The sequence below is a fragment of the Gymnogyps californianus genome, chromosome 3 (assembly GCF_018139145.2).
Source record: "Gymnogyps californianus isolate 813 chromosome 3, ASM1813914v2, whole genome shotgun sequence".
Lineage (NCBI taxonomy): Eukaryota > Metazoa > Chordata > Aves > Accipitriformes > Cathartidae > Gymnogyps > Gymnogyps californianus.
This window is the reverse complement of record NC_059473.1, coordinates 127,514,691-127,541,224: the sequence shown is the minus strand read 5'-3', so window position 1 is coordinate 127,541,224 and position 26,534 is coordinate 127,514,691. Positions and strand designations below refer to the sequence as shown.

General features: G+C 45.2%; 1 protein-coding gene across 1 annotated transcript in view; it reads right to left on the bottom strand.

Moving 5' to 3' along the window:
- ASXL2 (ASXL transcriptional regulator 2) overlaps positions 1-26,534 on the bottom strand; it is a 126,763-nt gene that overhangs the window by 54,568 nt on the left and 45,661 nt on the right. The window contains exons 3-4 of the mRNA XM_050893888.1: positions 17,454-17,562; positions 10,029-10,185 (exon numbers count right to left, since the gene is read on the bottom strand). Coding sequence (XP_050749845.1) covers positions 10,029-10,185; positions 17,454-17,562 — 266 coding nt within the window. The remainder of the gene's footprint in view (positions 1-10,028; positions 10,186-17,453; positions 17,563-26,534) is intronic.

Here is a 26,534-nt window from a genome sequence, read left to right as displayed (position 1 = left end):
TAAGTGAGGAAGGAGGCTTTTGTGTGTTTCATGTACGCACAGACAGTCCAGGAAGCGGCCGTGTAGGAGTGCTGCATTCCAGAGCTGATGCTACACAGCTCAACGCAGAAGGAATCTTTCTAATTGGAATTTAATGCTTTTCTGGTTACTTTAAAGCAGAGCAAACAAACGTACCGACAAAAAATGACACCTGTTTTGATGTAGAAACTCTTCTACTCTCGCAGAAGAAAACAGCAGTAAAAAGGCACGGAGGCGCCAAGGAGGAGAGCTGCCAGCATCAACGCCACAACTTCTTATCCCCCGAAGTCAGAACCGTCATTGCCAGGAGGTCCTGCAAGGTGCAGATTCATTCACTTCCACTTTCAAACGTTACTGACTGCAGAACTCAGAGATGAACCGCGGCTGGGAGTGAGCTGAAGCCGTTTGCACTTTCTACTTTCATTATGCTTTTCATGGCAACTTTTTGGTTATTAAACGCAATTTAGTTTTTATATATAGCAGGATCATGAAACTGCAGGGTTTGCCGGAGGAAACCAAAAGAATCCTTCCAGATGCATACAGTAAGAAAATGAGATACTAAAAATGAAAGAAAATTTTCTTCCCTGTGGACTTCACGGCACAACTCTTTTATATACGTCTCTGAGACTGTCAGCTCTCCGAGTACAGCTGGTCTGCACTTTGAGAAACTTAACCTGATAGAAGTGTGGGTTCCACTTAGTGAAAATTACTGCTTCTAAAATATCAATGAGTTACAGTATGTGACCTAAGAAAGATGCCTTACAAATATTAGAATCTAAAAATGTTTCATGCAAAGATTTTTTGAACCATTTACCATCATAGTGCCTTACTTGATCTCATGAAACAGTTTTGGATCATTTAATTTTCATGCAAAGTTATGTTACAGCCAAGCAACAGAGCTGGGAAGATAAACCAGGCATCTTATTTAGTGACAGAAGACAGAGCTATCACAGCAAAATTAAGCAATGAGACCTAGAACTAGCAAAGTCCAATTTGCTGTACATTTATGTCCTGGCGTTGACTGATTTGAATGTCTGCAAACAGGTAAGCTTCAGAAGAAGTTTTTCCGGCAGCTGGGGCAGCTGCATCGCCCTCGTGTACTCTCACATGCCTACTAAAGCATGACTTCATGCTACAGCCTTTTGCACCGCTGGAGCAGCTACAGTGCCTCTTCTCCCTTCCCAGCCGCTGACTGTTGTGAAAAGCAGGGATGTAACGATCTTTGTAACCCCTCTAGCTACTCGGTTAAGTTTGGACGAAATCAGCTTTAAAAGCTACAGTTTAAGAACAGACTGACATCGAGAGCACAAGCCTTGTTTCCAAACCTAAAAAAAAAATCATAGGTGCACCCAACTCTGGACATGCTATTTGACCAGCTTGGTGGAAGCGTGCTGGTTTCTGTAGCTAGCGACAGAAGACGACACGATCGGCCTCACGTTCAGCCACGTTTAATTTCCCAGAACAAATGAGCAGGTTCCCGTTTGCTGCCTGATCAGGGATGGCTTTTACTGAGAATCCGTAACAAGGCTCTTTCCCACACTTCAGGTGCCTTCACAGCTCCTCCACTGCATGCCACAGCTGCACCAAATATCAAAGAAGCTTCCTGAGAAAGGAGGAATCAGTCCAGATATTCATTTAAATCTGTGGCCATTAAGCATCCGTCAGGAACTGACTACTTCCCTACAGCAGCCTCCCAGCGCCAAGCTCTGCTACGAAAGCCTCCAGCTCTGCCATTAACATGAGAGCCTTGACTCTGCCTGTACCTCCCCTTCTGTAGTCACACCCTGGAAGGGAAAACGGTGCCACAAATGTGGAGGGTTTTTGGAAGGTTAGTGTATCTTTTCTTTTTTTAAAGACATTTTTTGCAAAGAAGTGTCTTTTGTTTATGTCCTTCATTACTTATTTCTGAAATCCCTCACGAAACACATGGACTGACACAGACTTGTAACATCCAACAAGTGTCTCACACCAAGTGGTCAGGATACCATTCATTCAAAATGAACATCACACATCTGATGGCATTTATTTGAGTGCACCAAACATGCCTAATTTTTTCAGCTTTTGTGCTTTCATTTTAAATCTCCGAAGAAAACCTATGTTGCAGGAAAAAACCAAAAGAGATTGAGAAGACATTCCGATAGCCAGCTGAATATGAGCCAGCAGTGTGCCCAGGTGGCCAAGAGCATCCTGGCTTGTGTCAGAAATAGTGTGGCCAGCAGGACTAGGGCAGGGATCGTCCCCCTGTACTCGGCACTGGTGAGCCCGCACCTCGAATCCTGTGTTCAGTTTGGGGCCCCTCACTACAAGAAAGACATTGAGGGGCTGGAGCGCGTCCAAAGAGGAGCAACGAAGCTGGTGAAGGGTCTGGAGAACAAGTCCTGTGAGGAGTGGCTGAGGGAACCGGGGTTGTTTAGCCTGGAGAAAAGGAGGCTCAGGGGAGACCTTCTCGCTCTCTACAACTACCTGAAAGGAGGTTGTAGCGAGGTGGGGGTCGGGCTCTTCTCCCAAGTAACAAGCGATAGGACGAGAGGAAACGGCCTCAAGTTGCACCTGGGGAGGTTTAGATTGGATATTAGGAAAAATTTCTTCCCCGAAAGGGTTGTCAAGCACTGGAACAGGCTGCCCAGGGAAGCGGTGGAGTCATCATCCCTGGGGGTATTTAAAAGATGTGTAGACGTGGTGCTTAGGGACATGGTTTAGTGGTGGACTTAGCAGAGTGAGGTTAATGGTCAGACTCGATGATCTTAAAGGTCTTTTCCAACCTAAATGATTCTACAATTCATTTTTGCTTTTGGAAAGGTGCTCATCAGACATGCTTTGAAGTACTGGAGCTTAACGGGCACCTGAGTGGCAGCAAGTCTAAACTGTCTAGCTTAATAAACAAACAAACAAACAAATAAACAAACTACTATCTTCTTGGATACCAGAACAATATGCTCTTCAGCAAGAAGCACTGCAGGAGTCCCCAGGGATCTCTGAAGAGCTTGGGAGCCTCCCAGCAAGCAGGGTGGCAGAGGTGGCACCTGGGGACAGTCAAAGCAGCGCGGCACTGCTGCTCTCCAGCCTCACTGCCACAGCCGACAGAGCAAGACCAGAAAGGGGAAAGGGAGACTAATAGAGAAAGGAAATATGAGCTGCAGAACAAAAACTCAAGAAATGGCTAGCACAGCAAAAAGCCCTTGGGGAAAGCCCCCGGTGCGGTCGCTCCCTTCCTACAGCGACTCACTGACACAGCAGCACCAACAGGCACTGAACAGGGCGAATTTGCTGGTGTGGGTGAACTTGCCCCCATGCAGAGGGATAACGCACGGCCACGCCGCACAAGTCCGTTTTCTTATTTTGCTGTAAGAGGGAGCTTATCAGGAAAGAAAGTACCAACAGCATGCGTTTCTCGAACCGAGCTAACCTCTGCGGCTTTGGGGGGCACTGCCAGCCGTGCTGGATGCACCGGGCGCTCCTGCCTGCACCTCTGCTCCCCTCCACGGACCCTCCTACTCGCTGGAGCAGGCTCACCCCAGTCCAGCTGGGCTCCGACCCGCAACAGGAGGGGGAATGCCTGGAACTGGCAGGATTGGACCTTTTCTTGGTGAAATTCAGCTAATATCCCAAGCCACAATCCAAGCTCCGCATGTGTGTAGTGCAAAAACAGCCATCCACAGGTTAAGAGAAACAAGAGACTGTATTTTAGATGAGAGCAGCTCATTTAGCTAGGATCAATGCAAAGAAACGTATGTATGTATTTCTGTCCTCCCCACCACAAAGCAAAATCTCACTATTCACACGCATCTGAAGGTCACACCAGAATCCACAAGCACAGATTTCAGTAGGACAGTGTATCATCATTGGCCTACAACACCCCATAAAAGCAAAAGGTTGCTCACTTCCTCTCATAATATAATAGTACAAAGTATTTACAACTTCAGTGTTACTCAAATTGCTCAAAAAGACCCCAACCCCCCATATCAAAACCTTTTAAAGAGCAAAGAACCAGGCAACGTATTTATGCCTTTGAATGTTCTTTTGTGTAATAAAAGCCAGAAAACTTTATTCTTGCATGAAGCTTCTGATTTCTAGCTGAACTAAGTAGTTTTGGGTTTGGGGTTTTGTTTTTTGGGTTTTTTGGTTGGGTTTTTTTTTTTAATAAAGAAAACATTTATATCTACAAGGAAGTTTCTAAAAAATACCATATGTGGTGTCACAGCAAGACTCAACTTCATAAAAAGGAGAACCACACTGAAACACAGAAACAAGTTGAAAAGAAATTAAAAGGAGCATCTAAAATGGTAGAACACATGCCAGTGGCAAAGACATCATTTAAATAAACATAACAGATTCCTAGAGAAAGTGGTTATCACGTATCAAATATGACTAAAGATTTAGAAATAAACTTGCCTGGTTTAGGAACAGAATAAAGGAGACTAAGTCTTGCAGATCTTTAAATCCTGCAGATTAATAACTGATTAAACTTAACAGGAGGTAGAACCAGCTAGGTTTCCCTGCAGCGGGGGGGTACTGGTGGGGTGTCCAAGGAAGCATGCTACCACCCACACCATCCAACATACGTGATCCATGATGAGACACAGCTTGCAGGCATAAGAAGTTATTTGGCATAACAGAAGTTAAACCTGATTCCAAAGAATTGCAAAAGGACCTCACGATACCACGGGAAGGGGCACTAAAACAGCCGACTCAGTGAAGCTAAAAGGCAACATAATGACCAAAGGGAAGAACACCTCTGAAATAGCTATTGCTGCTCAGGAAAAGGATCCCAGAGTTACCACAGATGTAAAACATCAACTCAGCGCTCGTCAACAGTCAAAAAAGCAAAGACTTACAAAATATGATGGAAAGGAATAAGCAAAAAATTGTTAAGAGTTGTTAGAAGATAAAATAAGCGAGGACGGACATCATTCTGTGTATTCACAGAACACGTGCGTTTGAAGCATACGGGCATTTCCACCCACCGATCTCAAAAAAGATACAGCATAACTGAAAAAGATTCAGAAAATGAAATAAGGAGAACCAAGATCGTCTGTGAGTCCTGGCTCTGTCATCCTGAAGCCTTGCACTAATTCTCCTGCGGGTCTCCTCATGGCTCCTGCTACATCCCCTTGTTTCCCAGTGCTGTGGGAGCTGCTGCACCCGAGTGCTGAGCACTGCTGGCAGGTGCACAAAGGCTGCATTGCTCTAGAACAAGTCTCCGTAAATTGTTTCCTTTCAAAAAGCATCCCTATTTTCAACACAGTCACGAATGCAGCTTTTAAAAGCCATTCACACAGCTTAAGTAAGAGAAGCGTCATGGCTAGTAATGAAGTCAGGTTTGCTCTGAGATGCGAGGCACATCCTGCTCTGCTACCTACCAACCAGAATATTTATTTTATTGTCATCTTCTAGATAGTCTTGGTAGCCCCCAAGAAAATAAAAAAGAAAAATCAACGTAATGCTGAAAAGCAACATGGTATATGGTACAATACAACAAACACATCTTACCGTCCATCATATTTTTCTTGTTCAGGATGGCCTCTACCACTTAGTATTTGAAAGAAAGCACTTTCTGAACTGAAAGCACTTTTCCTGAACTGGCGAAGCGAGAAAAGTTGACTGCAAAGAAAAGAGGTTTCATCTCGGCTCTCATAATCAGCTTTCAAATAAACCCTGTGTTCTTTCCCTCTCAGTTGTCTTCGCTCATTACTCGCAAGAGAAGTAACAGAAATGCTCTGCGCATCACGCAAGCTACGTCAAGGAGCAGTAAGTCATTATATGCCTCTGTCCTGGTTTTGGCTGGGATAGCGTTAATTTTCTTCCTAGTAGCTGGTACAGTGCTGTGTTTTGGGTTTAGTAGGAAAATAATGTGGATAACACACTGATGTTTTCAGTTGTTGCTAAGTAGTGTTTGTACTAAGTCAAAGATTTTTCAGCTTCCCATGCCCAGCCAGCAAGAAGGCTGGAGGGGCACAAGGAGCTGGGAGGGGACACAGCCAGGACAGCTGACCCAAGCTGGCCAAAGGGATATTCCATACCATATGATGTCATGCCCAGTATATAAACTGGGGGTAGTTGGCTGGGAGGGGCGGATCGCTGCTTGGGAACTGACTGGGCATCGGTCAGCGAGTGGTGAGCAATTGCCTTGTGCGTCACTGGTTTTGTATAGTCTAATTCTTTTAGTATTATTATTGTCATTTTATTATCATCATCATTATTATTTTCTTCCTTTCTGTCCTATTAAACTGTCTTTATCTCAACCCACAAGTTTTTTGTGGGTTTTTTTCCCGATTCTCTCCCCCATCCCACTGGGTGGGGGGAGTGAATGAGCGGCTGCGTGGTGCTGAGTTGCCGGCTGGGGTTAAACCACGACAGCCTCTCATCCTACACCTTCCAAAGGGTGCAAACACGGCGTCTTGTGTGGAGCAGGCAGCGTGGAGCAGGACATGCAGTTACAGTACATTAGTACATTAAGAAAAGTTTTAGTTTTACTAGGGAATGGTCAGTGCAAAGCAACTCATGGTTTATTTATGTTCTGAAGCATGAAATTCACGTTTGTCATCTTTGGCAACTGACCTCTGAGACCTAAATACATTCAGAAACACTGCTTTACCTTCCCAGTGCGACACAGAGATGTATATTTTAACCACCCATTTCTTGATCCTATTGTGAACCAAGACAGACGAAGGTGGAGGCCGAGCTGAACTGCAGCGGATGACTTCCGACGAAGTGAGGGTAATGTCCTTCTGCCTACTGGCAACAACTCCGCAGCGCTGAGCACAACCGCTTGGTTTATTTGTTAAAGACACATTCTGACTTTCACCGTACAAGAACCATCCGACGACGTGCTCCGATGTACTACGTACGCCTGCTTTTGACCCGTTCCCCAGTATAAAGGTACATTTCCCTTTGGGAGAACTCCCTCCTGCCTGTCCGTGACGTTTCAGCACTTCAGACTGAACACAGCCTACGGCTCCGTGCATCCCAAAGGTGATTTATTTCTCTTTATGCCTTACCCTGACAGCTGAAACGTGGCATTCCGGCAGGGAGCAAGATGAGCAGTCCTATCCCTCTGCTTGTGTACAACCAGGCTGCTACAAACTTGTCTCATATCTCACTACCAGCTCACCTCTGCCCGCAGCAGCAAAGGTGAAAGCTATAGGGGACAGGAGAGTTTAGTGCCTGGGAGGGTAAACAACAAGGTACTGTACGTACCCTGGCATCTGGCTGTCTCATGAAGATCCACCACAGCTACTCGCTCTCGTGTATGGTAAGAAATGAAGCACAGAGGCAATAAAATCGCCCGGCGAGGCGGAGCAGCTCTGCTTGCGTTCACTGCAGACCCTGCAGCGGCTGACGTACAGGATGCACTTCCCAGGCAGCAGTCAGTGGCACGCACAGACTGGGAGAGATTCGCTTATAGACGCAGTATATTGCCAGCCAGCTTGCAGGATTTAAGCTGAGTTGTAAATACAAGAAAGGACGTGCTTCGGCTGTCGCTCCTGTCGCACCCTGCCAGTACAGGTGAAATCCAGGCAGCTGAAGGCTCCACTGAACCTCTCTTACTCCAGAAGCAGCTCCATACATCTGCAGCTCCAAAAATTAATCACCCAGAAATGCCATCCCTGCTTTAGCAAACAAGCACGTTGTTCTTCACAAGTTTCTTTAAGGGAAGCTTAAGGAGAAAGCCATTTCCCCGCGCAAGCTGGTAATGCCTTGGTGTGACGCTAAGTGGTACGTTCATTAATAATTAGGAGTTGCTCACACAAAGGAACGCAACCCTTGAGGGAGGGCATTTTCAACAGAAGGAACACACTCAGTAACACTACTCACCAGAATGACTTTTCTAATTTACTGGTAATTTTTTATTTACTAATCACAGAAAGTTCATGACTGTCAGTGCATTAAAACCTATGAAAATATGACCTTTATGCTAAAGGTCAAAACGCCACTCCTAAGAAAAATCATCAGTACCAGACAACAGAGGAGGAAAATTCCTTTTTTGTATTTATACTGAAACCACTGTCTTCACGTCGTCTGCTTTTGAGTTTTGGGTACCTTTTGCCAGTTGCTTCGGGTAAGATTTCCCTTCCTTCTCACCTGGGTTCCTAAACCACGCATCCTCCTGCTTTTTCAGCCATTCAGTAACGTAGTATAAAAGTTTTATGTAGAACGTATACATGTATTTCTACATAAAGATCTCTCAAAGATACCTAAGTTCCCTTGCAGGTTTTTACATAATATTGTAACATTGGAGGTGTAGGCAAAGTAGCGCAAAAAAAAAAAAAAAACCAAAAAACCAAACCCCTTACTGACCAAATATTTTGAGAGGATTTGTTAGAAATGAAAATATTTTAGCTAGACTATCTGCAGCTTTCCTTTCAAAGGATGAATTTGGAGTCAAGTCTTACTTCTAAGGGTCTTTTTAACATTTTGTACTTTCATGGTGCTTTACATGCTTAAAATTCTACATAATACTTCTCCTTTCGTGATTTGCATTGTGACTCCAGGGAAAGCTCCAGGTGGGTCTGGTCCACGTGAGCCTCACGCACCCGCACAGTAAGAGCACGTTCTCGTTCACCGACTCCTCACTGTAAACCCTGCCACCGATGGAAAGGTTTCGGCAGACCCCACCGGTTATCGCGAATCTTTAACCGCTTCAGAAAACCTCTCACGTGCTTCCACTCGGGTATCCCATGGCATTGGAAATAGGTTTTAAATAATGTTTCGTTTCAGCCAAGAAATTCTGTGCATGACTGAGGGGAAAAGGAAAAAGGAAAAGATCGGATTGAAGGGTAAAGTTACAGCATCAGCAGCTGCACCAACGGCTCTCCAGGAACAGCCAGAGCTGCAGCCTGCTACCTCTGCCTACAGGGAGGACTTCTTGCTTCTTCACATAGCTGAGAGTTACGAAGCGTACTTATTTTTAACGGAGAGAATAACGACATTATAGTGAATAGGCTCTCCCCAACCCAGAGAACAACGTATGTCGCACCCTCACATTTTGTTATGGCTTTTTTAAATTAATTCGGCTCATAGCATCTAAGCAGACAAGCAGATACCTGAGCAGAATTTTGAAGGAGGAAAGAATTCAGACAACACTGGTCAAATGAATGGGTGCTGAAACTAGAGGCGGGCAAGATGGGAACTTCAGTTTATTACCAATACAGGATGTCAGTATTATAATGCATTGGCTGAGAGGTGCTGATTTCTGCTGTTCCTGAAACAGTATGGCAGCATGATATGGCAGTATCTGACAAGATACATCGCCTCCTCAGAGTGGCAAAGACATCAGGATTCAAAACAGAGTGAAATCCACTATTTCCTCTGCTTGGTACTCTTGCACTACCCAAAAAGATTCTTCTGTAGAAAATCCAGAATCTGGATATCCTCGAAACATTGCTGAACCATCCAACTTCAGCAACCACCCAGATACAGCAGTGGAGCAAAAACCAGCACTCTACTGTATTAGCTAAGGTTGTAAATGATTTAATATTCAACAGTATTGAATAATTAAGTATTGCCTGGTTTATGAGGGAAAGGAACCCAAAACAGGACAGAAGAAAAGAGGGCAGTGGCTCAAGCCCAAACCCTACGGGACCCATCAGTTCACATAACAGGCTTTAACCTCAGAGATTCTGTGCTCATTCCTAGTCAGCGTTGCATCCAAAAGCATCAAAAGAGGCCAGAAGTAAAAGGTGCGATCTTCTTGGGAAAGCTGGGGGATGGCAGAGAAAACCTGGAAGAAACAGATTCACTGTTCCTGGGCGGGAAGCACAGTGTGCTGGTCTGTGACTTGTGTCAGGGCCTTAAATACACTTAATTACAGGCACCTTCTCCCCTTCGGTGCCCACAACAGTAAATCAGCACTTGCGTCAATCCATGAGCACCACTGGTAACGGCAGGTTTTAGGCTGTTAACAGTAACAGCCTGTCTTTATAAGGCAACAGATGTGATGGATAAAAACCTCCAAGTCCTTCACAGACACAGACCATGTTAAAATCATCGCTCCTGAAAAGGAACATTACCTTTCCTTTTCCATCTGCTTTTCTTCCCATCTTTGTTACTGCACCCATCGCTACTGCTGCTGCTGCTGCTGTTCTCGGAGCTCTGAGAGTCGGACTGGGCGTCGCTGCTCTCCTCTGAGCCATCAGAGAGCTCCTTCAACCCATCTGGAACATCCTTCTGCAAATGGAAGAAACAGATATAGTTACCCACTCCACAATAAACTCTCTCAATTAACAAAATTCTTAAAAATAGCGGGTTTTTTTATTTACCAAGCACTGATTGTGGATTTTTTTTTATACTGCAGAGCAATGTCAGAACTGCTTAGCCACTGGCCTCTTAAACACTCACGCTGCCTTCTGCGAGCCCATATAAAATATTTAACACAACCCCAGCTGGCACGTCTTTCACATCGCCCTCGTCATCACTTTGCAGGTACGTCCTTCCTTACACACTCGCTGTAGTTGTCTTCGCCATCCCTAATTGCCAACTCCCATACACTCCCACTTTAATTATTTTCCACGAGAAATCCAGTCTATTTTTGAACTTCATGATAGAAAAAAACAAAAAAAAATAGTTTGACGGCTCAGTGTCCCACAGTCCCAGGTAACGTTATTTTTCCAGCCGGGTCCCCAGCAGCCCCTGGCCTGCCGACACAGGTCCTTCCCAAACCGAACCTGGCAGGCGTTGCTGCGCGGTGAGACGTCTGCGCTGCCCAGGCTGCAGCGGTGGCTTTCGCTGCATTCACCTGCGTGGTTTCGGGCGGCTAACAGCCAGCAGAGAGAACCGGCAGCGGCTTTCGCCCTCGTCCACACCTAAACCCAGACTGCCCTCTAGTGATTATCCAGCCAGATTCAGATTTTAACCTACATTGCAGATTAGCGCTAATTAGTGACAACAAACTGCTTTCCGCTGATGACGTCTTCAGTTGCCGTCGTTAACGACACCACTGTCCAACCACCCCAAACAGCTCCGGACACCTCGCAGAGGCGCTGAGCCAAGAAGAGCAGGACAGAGGCGGGAGGCACCAGCTCATCCCCGCCTGGCACTGGCCACCCTCATACCGGCACCCTCCGCTTCCGTCCCGTCACCTCGGCCAAGTCATGCGGCATACCTGAAATTACGCTATCGTCCTGAATTCCTCATCAGTAATGTAACTGAAACTTTAAATGTTTGCCGTACAAGGCAAACAGGGCAGTGGTCGTAACAGCTGGACAAACGAATACGTCTGTGTGCATCAGACTGGAAAAAATCCTTCTGTTAATACCCACTGGAAAAAGTAAATCAGAACACCTCTCCCTTTAACTGGAGACAATTGATTCCTTGTCCTTTCTCTAAAATTAGAGCTATGAGTAATTTCCAGATGTGAGGTCAAAAAGTACTTAAGACAACACAAGTGTTATCAATGTAATTCATTCCAGATTTCTTCCATCAGCAAGGTGAACTAACAGGTTCAGATATTCAATTGTATTTTCATCCTGCACTTCAGAAATAAAGTTCTTTTAACTGCACATTAAAAGTTACTTGTAAACCACAGTGGAAGAGAAGATATCACCAAAAGCAGGAAAAAAAAATCTTATATCAAGTGTCACCAAAGTTGACAAAGATGAAGCTTGCGTATTCCTGATGCTGACACTGCCTTCATTAAACCTCCTTTACAGCTTAACTTTTGGCAAGATAATTTAGTCAGCTGAGATGCAGTAATTGCACATTTATCTATTTCAGTTTTTTCAAGATGTCTCTTTCAAAGTCTTCTGCTGAGAGGAGACGAAGCCTCGGCATGGCGTGCCTTCCCCTCCTGCCAGGTAAGGAGGAACACACGAGCAGCAGGAAAACCTGGACTGCTTGGCTTTTCCTGACTTGGCATTTCTGGTGGGAGGGGGTAAAGACAACGGAGCCAGACTCTTCGCAGTGGTGCCCAGAGAAAGGGCGAGAGGCAGCAGGCACAAACACATAACTTCCGCTTCCACGTAAGGAAAAACTTCTTTACTGCAAGAACGATGAAACACTGGAACAGGTTCCCAGAGAGGGCGAAGGTCTTCATCCTCGTAGGCATTCAAAACCTGACTGGACACGGTCCTGAGCGACCTGCTCTAGTTGACCCTGCATTAAGCAGTGGGTCGGACTAGATGATCTCCAGAGGTCCCTTCCCACCACCACCATCCTGTGATTTCAACCTCCCCTTGCTTCTGCAGACAGCAGCCCCATTAGCTCACAAAGCCCGTACAACGTCAATGGCTCTCCTTCCAGCTGGGCCTCTTCTGACCAGCGAAAGGTTCTCACCACTATCTTCTGACGCGGTGTCCAGTCCGCACTGTGGATCCTGCGTTCTCTTGACATTTCCATGCAAGACATCGGTATAAGATCTTCCTTAACGCCAACTCCTCCATGCAGCTGCAGCTCACCCTACTGCAAGTTCTGTTTTCGAAGCGGAAGTGCACCCTCAACTGCAGAACCGTCTTCTCTACATTAAATTTGTTCTTCTTTCAGTAAGTAAACTTATTCCTTTTAGTGAACCATACTCAATGATCAAATAAAATCTGGTCTCTTAGCTATCAGTCCTATAAATGCACCTGGTAAGATGGCGTGCACTGGCTTTATTATCTGTGGTAAAAGTTGAAGTAGTCAGACTTCTCCAAATATAACGTCAAAAATCTTCCTCCAGACTCGAATCTTCCAGGCTGCTGGCGAACAGCAAATTCACCACACAGCGTGGAAAAACTCAAAGGTAAATGCACAAGGGCAGAACTACAATACGATCATCCAAATAGGGACAGATGCTATTTTGTATTCAACATCAGCAATGAATTTGGGACCAACAAACCTGAAGATGGCAGGCAGAAACACACTTGGAAGTCATCAAGCTTAAAAACACAGTTGGGGCGAGAGGTCTACGTGAAGGTCAACGAACCGATGTCCTGGACTTCCAAACAACGCGCCTTGCAGCAACCTGGCTGGCTGGTGGTCACCGAGATAAAGGCAAACCTCAGTGCAAGCAGGGGCCGCGCGGTTGCTGCCGTGCCACGGGACAGGGAGCTCATGGGCTGCACCAAGAGCAAGCGTGGCTGAAGGAGGGGGACAGGGAGCATCTGCAGCCACCCCGCGTCTCTCCTCGGGCAAAAATACCCGCGGCATCCCACCTTGATGGCAGTGATGCAGAGGAATTCAAGAAACAAAGTCATTCAGAAGAGAAAAAAGTCCAAGACAAATATACACAACGTGTGTGTGCCTCACATAATGGTTTTGTTCAGATTTTTCTATTTTACTTTTTTACTTCTTTGATCTTTTCTTTTTCAAACTCCTGCCAAAATGACTCCAGTTTCTCAGCATCAGCACATCAACCTTCAGTCTAAATCCTACAAGTGCACATGGAAGGTGAGAGCGTTGGCCTCGCTAATGTTAGCCAGTCATTGGTCTTTTCAGTGCAAGGTATGGAGGAAGCAATAAATAAAAATACAGACACAACCCAGATAAGCAGAGGGTACCAGAGACAACACCGAAGACCAAGAGACTCCAGTCACTAACTGATGGGCCAGCAGGACCCTCCACCGGCATAGCTCCAGAGAGGGCCAACGTGAACTTTGTAATACGATGGGGAAACAGAGGAAAACGAGGATTTGGGATACTGGCGAGGGGGAGCTGTGGGACAATGCAAAGTTTATAAAGGAAAGTTGAGGGGAAGGGGATGGAGGAGGATCCAAGTGGGGGAATGGACAGAAAGGGGTATGGAAAGGGGCCGGTGGTGTGTAACCAGCAGCAGGTCAGGACGCGTGCCCGACCGAGCCCTGCCCTGGTCGCTGCCGTCTGTCCTATCCTGTCCCACTCATACCCCACTTCTCTTGCCTGCTCTGCTCATTTGCCCTGGTCTGGATTTGCCAAGACTGACAGTTTTGCCCGACTGCCAATTTCCTCCCTCTCTGGGAGTATTTCACTGTCCGTTACACACTGAATACCTCTAATCTTTTCCTTAAGACCATCTTTGCCAGGCACTCTACTAGAAATCCCTGCCTTAGGCATGCAACTTCGCCTTCTATTTAACAAAACGACATTCAGTTTCTCTATTTATCTGTTGACCCTCAATATGTCAAATGTTCTCTTAAAACGTGAATTCCTCCAGGCACGGCCGAGCCTTGGCATGTACCTGTATAGCCTGAAGCAAAATCAGACCCCCAAGCTCACCCAGCACACACAGCCTTCGCAAACCATGAAAAATACCAATTACAAGAAACTCAAATACCAGAAGTCATCAGAAATTCAGCACTTTTGCTACAAGTATTTAAAGGTCACGGCAATTTGCTTCATTCTGTAGTATTTAGGACTACTTGGAGTTAATTTTCCCCCAGGGGTCCAAGCAGACTGTTCAGGCTGTACGAGAAGCAACCAACACATCCTCACCAGGGCAAACGCAACTCGCTGCGAGATTCAGAGTTGCCCCAGCGGGGCACCACCGGCTGATCTGGGGTGTTACACGTCCCTTCAGCAGCAGAGCAAGTCTGAAGCATCTAATAATTTTTAACGAGATTAAATGTTATTCTTTGCTTCCCCCTCCGCTTGCAAAGCTTGGCTATTATCTCTAAACCACTGAAACAGTCATTTTGGGATTCAATTTGCTGTTTGTATTGTTACTGTCAAGCATGAATGTGTCCGAAGTTGTACACCCCCCACATCCACCCTGCTTGCTGCTGCCAAAAATACACCGCACCTAGCAAAGAGAAGCCTGTCCATCAGCTTGGGACCCGACCTCACCAGTCCTTAAACAAACCTTTGCAGCTTAGTCGAGAAAGCAGTCACATTTCTTGAGAACTGTAAACCATGCCTTGTGCGCTCTGCTTTGGGGGAGTACCTGTTCACCACCACGAACAGCCTCATCGCTGAGGCACGGAGTGCTCGGTGCACTGCAGATCACTTCTGACTACTCTAATTAGACAAGGTTTGGGGAAAGGAGATGATTAGGTACTTGATAACAAAGCTGGAAACAAAGGGACAAAAAAGAGGAACAATAAAATCACATTAATAAAAACGACTGTGAAATTTAGTTCAATTGCTAGCTGCCATTAGGAACTCGCCTCTGGAGCATCTCCTGGCCACCAGCATGAAGCAAACACCTCCAGAAGCACCTAATCCTTTGAACATTATTTCACAGAACTGACATACTCTTGGTTATAATTCTCTAATCTGTTTTACCTATCTTTATCATCAAGCCTAAGAAAAAAAAATTAAAGGAAGATGCCGGCAGCCTACCAGTCTCCTTACGACTCAGTTCAGTGACACCATAATCCAGTTCAGTGAGCCAGCAAACATGCAAGTGCAACTTTGCTTCACTCACCAAGTATTTTACCATAAGCTTTCTCTTTTAGGAAGCATGATTGACTGGACACCTGGCTCTCCTTCACTCCACTGCGGTGTAACAACGCATCGCTTGGGGAACGGTCCGCCCCATTCTTCAAAGCTTTCTATTTCTAATCGCTCCCTAAGCCATCATGTTTTGTTAATCATGGATCCTCCAAAGGATTTCTCATTCAATGCACCATCACAATTTCCAGGCTCCTCCTGGCAACTGTGCTGGGATTAAACATGGCAAAGGGGACCTGGGACTGGTGCAGCAGGGCTGAACCTCTCCCTCTGTCCTGAAATACCGGGTTTCTCGATGCTCCCTGGAAGTTACCACCTCCAGACTACACGGCCCCAAGGAAGGAAAGGTGACAACAAAACCGCGGTGTCTTTAGATACACAGGACACAGTATGCCTTTGGAATAACTCAGCAGCTAGTCTAGCCTCCTAATTAATACAAATCGTTACATTTAACCAACTTACTCCTACACTGAGTTAAATAATACTGGAGTTTTGCTGAAGCTGAACATTAAGAAAGATCAGTTTTAACTTGCAGATCTCATGAGGAAAACAAACTGAACTACCACAGTAACCCTGACAGTCTGTTTTGTTGCTTAAATGCATACTTAAACTTGACTTTGCTTAGATGATTTACCCCACTTACAACGTGCTTGCAGTCTTTCAAAAAGGACTTTTTTGTACATCTTAAATTATTTTGTTCTTCTCTGAAACTTTTCAGCACAGCTTTGCCACATCATGACACAGAATTCATGGACAACGACTCAACTACTTGTCTACTACCAGATCTAAATCTTTTCCCAAGTCATAATGTTCTGATAAAACGCTCTTTTCCCAACCTGCATTCTTTATTCCTAAAATGTAAAACTTCACACTTTTCTGTAGCGAAACAAGTTGTGTGAGACTCGGTCCAGTTTATCAGCAAACAGGTAACTTCCTTCCCTTCGCTGTTGGTTGTATCTCTGATAGGCCTTACCTTAAACGTATGCGTTATCAAAATGGCATTTTATGTACTTTCACTGAGATGCACAGAAATCAGGCCAACCTCTGCTTGGCACAACAACGCTCAAAGAAAGAAGTTTGTCGGATGTCTTGCAATGGCATTTTTGGAAGCTCTGAAGATGTTTTGCTCTGATGGCACATCAGCACCAATGCACCGCTCCCGAAGAGACATCCTCTGTTGTCACATTATACACAAGTACTCAAGGAATAATGTGCTTTTCCAGTTTACAGGGCAGAGGGAGGAGATGGTGAGAACGGGATTCAACCTAGCTAAATTTTTGACGATGACAATGAGGACGTCTTTTTCAGGGCAATTCTTAGTTGATTCCATTGGTAATCTAACTGGCCCTTGTAAAGCACAGATTCTCATACGCTTTGAGTATTTTAGGATGAGATGAATCTCATCTTAGAAGTTATTATTTCTCTCTATCGAGCATGGAGTGAGACAAGGAAAGCAGTTCTAGTGGAGACACCTACACCAAACAGGTCTACGTGTAGGGAGAGGAATCCTATCTTATGGCAGTCTTCAGAGTCAAATTTACAGAAAATCAAGAACAGTGTAAGCAGGCTTCCTTCTAGTAGTTTAACTGGGGTAAAAGGTTTCAAATAAGGATTATTTTTAAAGATGCCAATCAGAAAAATCAAGGAATCCACACTTTTTCCTACAAATGATCTCTGCCTACTAGTCACAGACTGAGGATAAGGTAATTTTTCATTTCTAGATACAAGTTGAGATCAGTGAAGATGAAACTACCCTTTTAGGGCTAAAATTTCATTAAAATTTTAATTACTCTTTCATTTCTGGGATAGTAATTAATACCAGTAAACTACACCACTGTGAATAAAAACCTAACACCTTCAGTTGTACTTTCAGCAGCCAGGTGCTCACTAGCAAACATGAAGACTTAGTGTTTGCATTTGGAGGGAAAGCTTAAGCTACAACTCATGCCAATGAGGAACAGTCCCCTGTCCTGGTTTCAGAAATCTCTTTCGAAACCAGGACATCCCCTCTTCAGGATTATCCTAATCCAACATATTTTTAAATGGATAAAAGTCACCTGAGCACTCAAACAAGATTCCCCAGCCGAGCCACTTACCTTCAGAGTGTACACTCCCATGCGCCCCGGGACCTTATAGAAAATGCCCTCTTCCCCTCGGGAGTTTGTATGTAACATAGCATTCAGGCATGCAAGAGGAGAAGTCCCACTGAAAACAAAAACACAAGGTTAATGTTTGAATGTATTTGGTCAGCGTTAATCTTCTGCTGGGAGACAATCATGGCCCCTCACCTGACCATCACGCATGCAGAAGCAGAAAAATTCCAGATCCAACTTCTATTCCCAAGGAGAATAGAAGTTGAAGCTGCCATAATAAGCAACAGTGAAACCAGTCCACGTACCCACGCTCCAGTCCCAGGAAAAAAAAGCAAACAAAAAAGCCCCCAAGTTCAGGCTCTCCACTGCTTCTTTGCCAAACATCAACGATCACACATTTTTAAAGCTCTAGATACTCAACGCTGCTCATCTGAAACTCAGAGCAGATTTGTGAGCTCACGACTGACTGCAGAGATATTTAAAGTTGTGTTGTGGGGTTTTTTCCACCCCCCACCCCCCCCCAAAAAAAAACCCCAAACCAAAAACCCCGCATCATACTGAAATGAGGGTTGTGGGATAAAGAATGGAAACCAATTATGCAATTTCCCCTGAAAAGAGTGGAGATCTTTGATCCCAGCCAGGAGAACGGAGGCAGAAGATCCATCTTTTCACTGGTGCTAGTGGGGGTTTTTTGTTTGTTTTTTTTAAACCTATCCTGCTGTAGCCAGAAGCAAAATCAGGTGGACACGGCAAGGCAGGTGACTTCTGTTCCCACTGCAGGGTCCGGCTGATCGCACCTTCTGCTAAATAGGTGTCCTTGCTCGTAAAGCATATTGATACCGAGCACGACCCCTGCACAGAAATTAAGCAAGAAGTTTTTACCTCGCAACACCCTGTCACAAAGGCTGCAACCAGAACCATCAAATTGACTAAAAACCTAGATTTGTGACTGATTGACTGCAGTCCCTGAGCAGGAGATACAGCTGTTTGTCTGTAGGAAATTGTGCTATGACCATTCAAACAAATTGCATCAAAAGCGGTGAAATAATCCCTGGGAGCAAAGGGAAATAAAGGCGAGGATGAGCACAGCCCTCCGATGGTTTGGGCAGGGCACACGCGCTCCAAGCTCTGCCTAAGAGCAGCAAAACAGCTCAGCTGAATTACTGATGTCTAGTACAAGCAGAAGCCAATGTCCCGAAACAGGTCTGGTCTCCTCCGCCCCAGCACGTACCAGTTAACAGGTAGGAGAGCCCACAAAGAACACCGGCCAGATACAGCAGCTCATGACCCATGGGAGAAACACCATTATGAGAGGAGGGCTAGTATTTACGTTGCTAGACTCAATCCCATCTGTGCTGACTGCTATGCAAACGTACAGCAAGATGCCAGTCCCCGTTTGAGGGGCCGCTGCTGCCGGCGGGCTGGCAGGGAGCTGGCAGGGCACCGTCCTGGTCCCCCCTCTGCCTGCGGCACCACAAACCGAGCATCCCGCAGGCTGCTCGCTCCTCCAGTTGAGAAACAGGCTTAGAGAAGTACTCAAGCTTCTGTGGGAGCTTTGCGGTTGTACTGGGACGCCCCAGGGCTCGGGCATAAGCCTGAGCAGGGGCACGCAGTCACCCCCCACCAGCAGCGATCACTGTGGTGTTGCAGCCCACAGTCAGACCCGATGACCTTCAAACCTACATGCAAAGAGTCAGAAAACAGCCTCTACGGCATTAATGAATACAATGGTGCAGGGGTGCTGCTGCCCTGGGGTTTTTCCTCTCCAAATCAGTGCCTCAGTGCATGCTTTGCATCGACAGATGCTGCCGGATGCAATTCTCTCTGGTGAGTGTCAAAATGGATGCGTCACAGCCGAGTGGACACCCGTCCAAAGCACATGTTCACCAGACTGCCCTTACGCATCCCTGCTCTGCAGGATCTTGTGCTTTCTGAGTTTTTGCCAGCACCGTTCATTAATATATACTAGCAAAAACGGTGATGAGGAGGGAATTTTCCAACCCAGCCCAAAGCTCATCTGACTGCGTTAGCAGACGGCTCAGCCTGATGCTCAAGCAAAAACCAGCAGCGCTGGAAGAAGCCGCTGAGCCTCAGGCACACCAGGGATCACCCACTCCTCGTGTTTTGGTTCTTACATGGCAAAACTCTGTTTCATTTGGGTACCCTTACACTGACCCAGCGACTCCTCTGGCTAACAAACGTCTTTTGGAGAGACGGCCAACCGCAGCACAACAGAGGAATCAGTAACGAGAGCACCTCGCTTTGATCCCTGTCAAGAATTCACGCCCGTCTTCAGACACGGCATATCTAGGTTGATGTTCCAGCCAGAATCCCTGTCGCTGAATATAAGCTTCTCCTAAATACGTTTGCACGCCGTAGACAACCTCTTCCTTGACTAAACGCACTGAAACCAGCTCTTGGCTCATCACTCCCTGCCGCACCCACGGCTTTTCTGTGCACCTTTCCCAACGGTGAAGCAACTGCTGCAAATGGGAACACTACAACTGGAAACAACTCTTGTCACACCGGCTTCACCAAGGCTACGTGCTAACTTCACAAGGCTAATCCTCTTCTCCAGAAAGCCACAGGGTCTCCCTGGAAACTACAATTCAGTGTGATTTCCTACACCAACCCCAAATTCTTTCCAAAGGTACTGCTCCCCAGGGTACACCCTTCCCCTCTTCTCGTCTTTGCTCCTGCATGTGATTTCTGCATGCACGAACTCTGCAAGAACTGTACACAAGTATATTCGATACGGGCCCAGCTGTATCTGGCAGTATAAACAATATACCTGTCCTTCTCTCCATCACTGTTCATCAACATCCCTCCTATCACTGCATCTAGAAAATCATCAGAAGTCAGTTTATACTTTTTTCCCAGATCACTAATAGCATGTCGAATAGCACTGAAGGCACTGAAGCATTCCCATGTTCCGGAAGCTCTGGGGCAGCGAGGAGAGCTCTGCCACGTACCTGACCTTTAGCTCACGGAGTACATTCTTTTTAAAAACTGTATCAGAGCAGAATATCGATGTTAAGCCAAGCATTTTACAAAAGTCTAGGCAGAGCTACGCTTTGGAAGCTCACCAAGGAATGAAGCCTTGGCAGGACCTATCTTTACAAAAGCTATACTCATCTGGCATCCACGCCGCTCCTACTGAATTGATTCCATTGTTTAACAGCTTATCCACTATTTTTGCTTTATTGTTTTCTCATGTTTACCCATCTCTAGTTACGTGCCTTCCTCTACAGGCTCTTCTGGAAAGCTGGCACAAATGTGACACTATTCTAGCCTTTCATATAGCTTATTGTAAAAATTTTAAAAGTTAAAATCAGTCGACAAATCCCACCTAACTTTCAAAAAAAAAAAAGGGGGGGGGGGTTTCGATTTGGGTATAAGATGCATGGTCTTCACGTCGTATTACATCATTTCTGCCTCTATGAGCGAGTACTTGTGAGCACCCGAACCCTTCCTGTACGAACCATCTTATTTTCATGACTGTCACTCAGTTTAAGCCACCACTCGGGGTGCAGGGTGGCCGCTCACACTTCTGAGAGGAGTCCCCCAACGCAGCTGCAGAACAGGAGAGCGGCGGCTGCTGCAGGGTTACGTGAGCTGCCTAACCGGCAGCTTCCCACTTCACTGATCCGCATCTTGATTTGACATACAAACCTCCAAACTGAAAAAACAAACAAACAAACAAACCCAACCAAAACCCCATACCCAAAAAGATGTCTGAAAACAAGCCGAGATGCTCACCCCAGAATTCAGACGAAGCCCTAACCCGTGGGGCTGTGCTACACCTACCTGCATCCCACGGGAAAGCACTTTGGGCATTTTTCTTTTCTAAAAGGTGTTGTTGCCCACAGCTCCGACAGTTTGCTAACGTCAGAGCAACGTGCAGGGAGACTGCGGTTACGTTTACTCTCGGAGATGAAACTTGTTCTGCTCTGAAGGGAACGAATCCACCCCTTGCTTGTTCTTTGTTACCCCTTTGCTCAGAATCCCCTAACACTCACTCACTCCTTTTCCCAAATACCTGTGTTTTGCACCCAGCCTACCTTTTGTTACTTTAAATGCAACGGCTGCCTAAAAATAGCCTTAGGAACCAGATGCTATTATGCCATTTATTTTATTGCCTTTTTTTTTTTTTAATGATGAAGGCCATCTCCTCCATTTGCCAGGAACACACACTGTATCATCAGCCACATCTGACAGTTCCCATCATTCCACCTCAAAACCAGTAGTTCGAGAAGCAGATGAAGTGAAAGACAAGTTCCTGCCCGCTCCAGATTCATCATTACCCACTATTTCACTTCAATCCCTTCCATCCCACCCAAATCCACACTGCTTGAGCCACAGTCAGTCTCCGATACCACTGACCATCAGCTTCCATCAATGTGACCGCTAACGTACCAGTCCTTCTGGAGGTCTCAAAACAGGGTTCATCCTTCAGAAAAGATTATGTGGAGCTCAGCAAGACTATGACACGACTAGTTTCTAACTGCTATGCTCCTTCATGTCCCCCTTAAGGGAAGCTGTATCGGATATGTTAAAGCTCAGATCCCTAATTCGATTTCTAAAGCTTCTGAGCTGAAATGTTCCCCAGCTTTGTGATCATGGTCATCAATCACCCCAGGCTCTAAATAAGCTCAAGTTGTGGTTCTTGGCTTGAAGATGGGAGGTTTGAGGTGCAGATGCACGAAACTTCTCCGTTTAGAGAGGCAGGAATTACGTTACTGCTTTGAGGACAGTCTCACTGCAGGCTCCTGTTCTACCAGTTCTCTACAGCCAACTGGCTCGGCAGCTTATTGCAGCATGGACGGACAGCATATGCACAGTTCCGGTGGGAGGAGAAAGAAGAAAGGTATATCCACACTCATTAACATCAAATTCTCCCAAAGAAACCTGAACAAACATTATCCCTTCCACCAGCTCCCCTCCATCACCTTCCCACAGCTGACGCTCACAGAGTCCGGAGGCTGCTTTGCCTCTCCTGCCCACTCTCCATGTAGGGCTGGTTTCATTTAAAGATTTAATTAAGAATCTTCCAAAATGAGCTAAGACCAATTGTTACTTTTCCCATTGTGTTAAATCTCCGTATTCCCCTGTTCTCACAGGCTGCCCTGTTATTAATATCACCCAATACTATATCAATAATTCTGTTAATATCACCCAATATTAATATACCAATAGTATATTAATCTCACCCAATATTAACGACCACTACAGAGAGGCTGTTGGCAGCAAAGGGATCTCACTCTCATAGTTAAATGCAAGGTCAAAATATTTGTCCTGAAGCTGCCAAGGTGGTGCAAACAACTGCATTAAAAGCACGGCTATTTCATACCCTAGCAGTTTAGGAACGGAGGCTGAATTTGAATGCAAGCAGCACAGCACCCTCCAACCCCTCTAGGGCTTCCTTCGATACCACACGTAGGGTGCGGGTTTTGGGGGTTTTGTTTGGTTTTGGAAGCAAGGGAAGGCTCCTGAATCAAAATGACATTTTCTTCCGCCAATTCAGTTTGCGATGTTCTCACCCGGGATGTGATGCACACTGTTTAACAAAGCAGCGGGTGCAACTCCAAACTCAGTTTTATGGCACCCAGCTAGAAGTTTTTTATATAAACCAATGCACTTGAATTAAGATGCTTCATCTAGACAGGGCACACTTTTATTTTACTGAACTGCTAGGGTTTCCCCCCAAGAACCAGACATCGGCTCGTGCCAACACTAGAGGGGCTCATCCCCACAGCCCCCAGATCTACCAGAACTGTTTTCATCCCGAATCTCATTTATGCACTGAAAATAGATAACATGCACAATCAAGATACTGTAACTTTATCCAGCTGTCAAGTAATGCGAGCCCTTTTCAAATCTATTCAGATATTTCAGTAGTTTATGTCAGTAACGTACTTCTGTTTCATCAGGCCACTTTCCTGACAACAAAAGCATCTTCCTGATGAAAACAGGATAAATTCCTGATATAGAAAATAATTGACTCTGACATCCTCCACCTCCAGAAAGTTACTGGTGTCTTGTCTAATGCTTCTAACAGTCATTTTTGACAAAAATTTCAGCAGAAGCATTCCTACTGCAGTTCATCACGAATTGCAAGAATATCGCTCCAAATACAACTGGGGGAAACAATCTGGTGCTAAGGTATTCAGCCTCCAATGGTAGCAGCACGCTGCTGCTTTTTCTGTGCAAATATTTTTCAGAATTTTGCATTTTAGGTGCACGCATACATGAGCTGAGTTTGTGCTTCTGTGAGTGGAAAGGATTTTCAGTTGCATTTTCATTTATGCACTCACAGCAATGTATTGTCTAAACTTTTTATTCAAATAGGGAACAGCATGTTAGCTGACAGCTGCAGCAAAAAAAGAAAACCTATTTTAACGACTGTGATAATAAATGGGATGCTCACCTTCTTCAGTTACCCTGTGCTCAGTGCCAGCCCACTGACAAATAAACAGCACCCCTGGGAAAATCAAGATAAATGTCCCTTTGTTTATACTGGTTCACATCTCAGCTGAGCAAGACTTCTTGGGATGGTTCGGATCAGAACAGAGTTGCTTAGGCTGATAAATTCAGCTGATGCAAACAGTCAACTGTAGGCTTTGTTCATTGAAATGAGCTTGCATTAAAGTAAAAAAAAAAAATTTGCAACAATTTAGAAGATGCAAAGGAACTACAAGAACGTTTACCAGGATTAATTTGGTTTCCATAGTGTTATACAAGCGCATACTGAAACTTCCTAGTTTTTACTTCTCAAAAAGCTAAAAATAGCACGGCCTTTCTGTTAATCTGCCAAAATACAGGCAGCAAACTCAGCATAAATAGGACTCACAGTGCAGGTGCAAGGGTCATAATCCAAGTTCTCGTCCCTAGACCTAGGATCACGAAAACTGGGAAACGCTGATTTGTTCACTGTTTGAAGTCATTTTACTTTCCCATACCATATGCATTACCCTCACTCGCAATATATTTCAGCTTGAGAAAAACTAGGGAGTAACATATCCACCCATTCAAAGCTACCTTTATCAAAAGCCAAAGGAATGGTTTAAGTGCTGACATAGGTTTTAAACCACAGCATCGAGAATACTTTCATTTACAGATGCTGTTTTAGAGAGAGGTCCAATACAAGCAAGTACCCATCAATACTTACCAGGTGACCACCCAGTGAGCCGGCTGAGCAAATACCTGTTCTTAAACTCTGATATTATCAGAGCAGGCACCGACCTTTTAGCTCTACAGCACCTTCGACAGCAGGGTCTTAGCAATACTTATTTTGCTGCGTTGGGGCAAATATGAAGTGCCTGTGAAGTGGCTATTTTAGTTACAAATTCAGTTCCCAATCGTTCTGCTACTATTGCTGTGCTCAGCAGTGCCTTCCACTGAAAATGGTGGTTTAGTAATTATTCCCTTTTAATACCAGCTTGTCAGCTAAAAACAACAAATTGAACAGAATTACTGGAATTTATAAACCTGTTTATACTTACAAACCTGTGACTGCTACATAAACTGTATTTTTTACATTGTTGACTGAACAAGGGTTTTTGGCAACTTCTAAATATTTATTCTATTCTGAAAATTAGCATTTTCCATATCCGCACTTTCATTTCATTAATGAGTTAGAAAACTGATCTCAAAGTGATCTCCAGCAAGTGACAGTCCCTCTGCCTGCAGAATGGGCACAGTCTTTACTTATTTTGTTGGACTGCTGAAAGGGCTTAAACAGTGTAATAATAATTTTTGTAGTTAAGAGGTCATTGTAAGGCCAGTCAATGGCATGAGAAGAAATACATATTCTGAGCTCTCACCCCTCCGAGCATTTCTCTAAGCTACTTGACATTTCAGACAGACACGTACATACCAAATTTTCCTTCTGAGAATTGCCAAATTTAAGCCATCATTAAATCATGGCATTCTAAACTCCACATTAAATTCAAAGTTTCTTCAGACTGAGCAGCAAAAGAGGGTTTTGAGAGTGGTAAATGTGCACAAGGTTAAGGGGAGGACTCTCGACTTCGAGCAGCTGCCTGTTGAAGGGGAGGAAGGAGGTGGAGCGTTTCTTCCCACACTTTCAATCCCACTGCAGCATCCCTTCCCATCAGCCTGGCTCCTGAGACCTCAGGGACCGAGCTGACTTGTTCTGACTTGAAAACAAAGCGTGACCAAATCACTTGTGTTCGGTCACATGTGGCTAGGACACTGGATTGAAATTTTTCAATTGTGATGTATTCGAACTTAAAACCCTTGCCCTCAGAGCGTCACGCAAGGTGTATTTATCTATCAAAAGGTTACTTTATATTAAAGCTCCATTTTTAATTCGGTTAGCAGAGTTTACAGTATTTCTCCATGTGTGCACACCAGCATTGTCTTCAGCATGGTGGACCCAGCAGATCCCTTGCAGCCTCCTACCGCAGGACCCTCTCCAGAGCAAGACCACCACCTTTGGGCTCCAGGGGATCCTGCAGACAGAGGGGCATCTGCTCACGCTGCTGGGCACAGAAACACCGCTCGGAACTCACTGGTTTCACACCATAGCACCCAGCACCCAGCAACCTCAGCACCAGGGAAGAGTTAATTATTGCCCTCTGCTCTAAACGGAGGCTTAATATAAAGCGCATCCAGCAGCGAGTGTCTTCATTTCACACCGTCACTGCACATTGATGTAACTGGATAAAAACGCCCAAACGGCCTGGACTGTGTTTAAGGGTGAGGGTTTTTCTCATTTTGTTCTTTTGAGCATCCCCTTCTTCCCCACTTTCCATTTGAATCAGACATTCACACAAATAGCTTTTTGTTTATTAGTATATTAAAATACGATGTTTTTAAAAAAACAATAGTTTCAGATCTATGGAAGTGTCAGAGCAGAGAGATATTGTAAGCAGACACCACTGTACCAACTTCAAGCTTGTTAAACACATTCATGATTTAGAAAAGCAGCTTATTTTACGTGTTAAATTTTGCTTCACCCAATATGCAGTGCCAAACGTCCCCGAGACAAAAGATGCACAAAAATACATCATGCAAATCAAGCATCCCCCTCCCCACAAATTCAGATTTGCAGACAGCAGG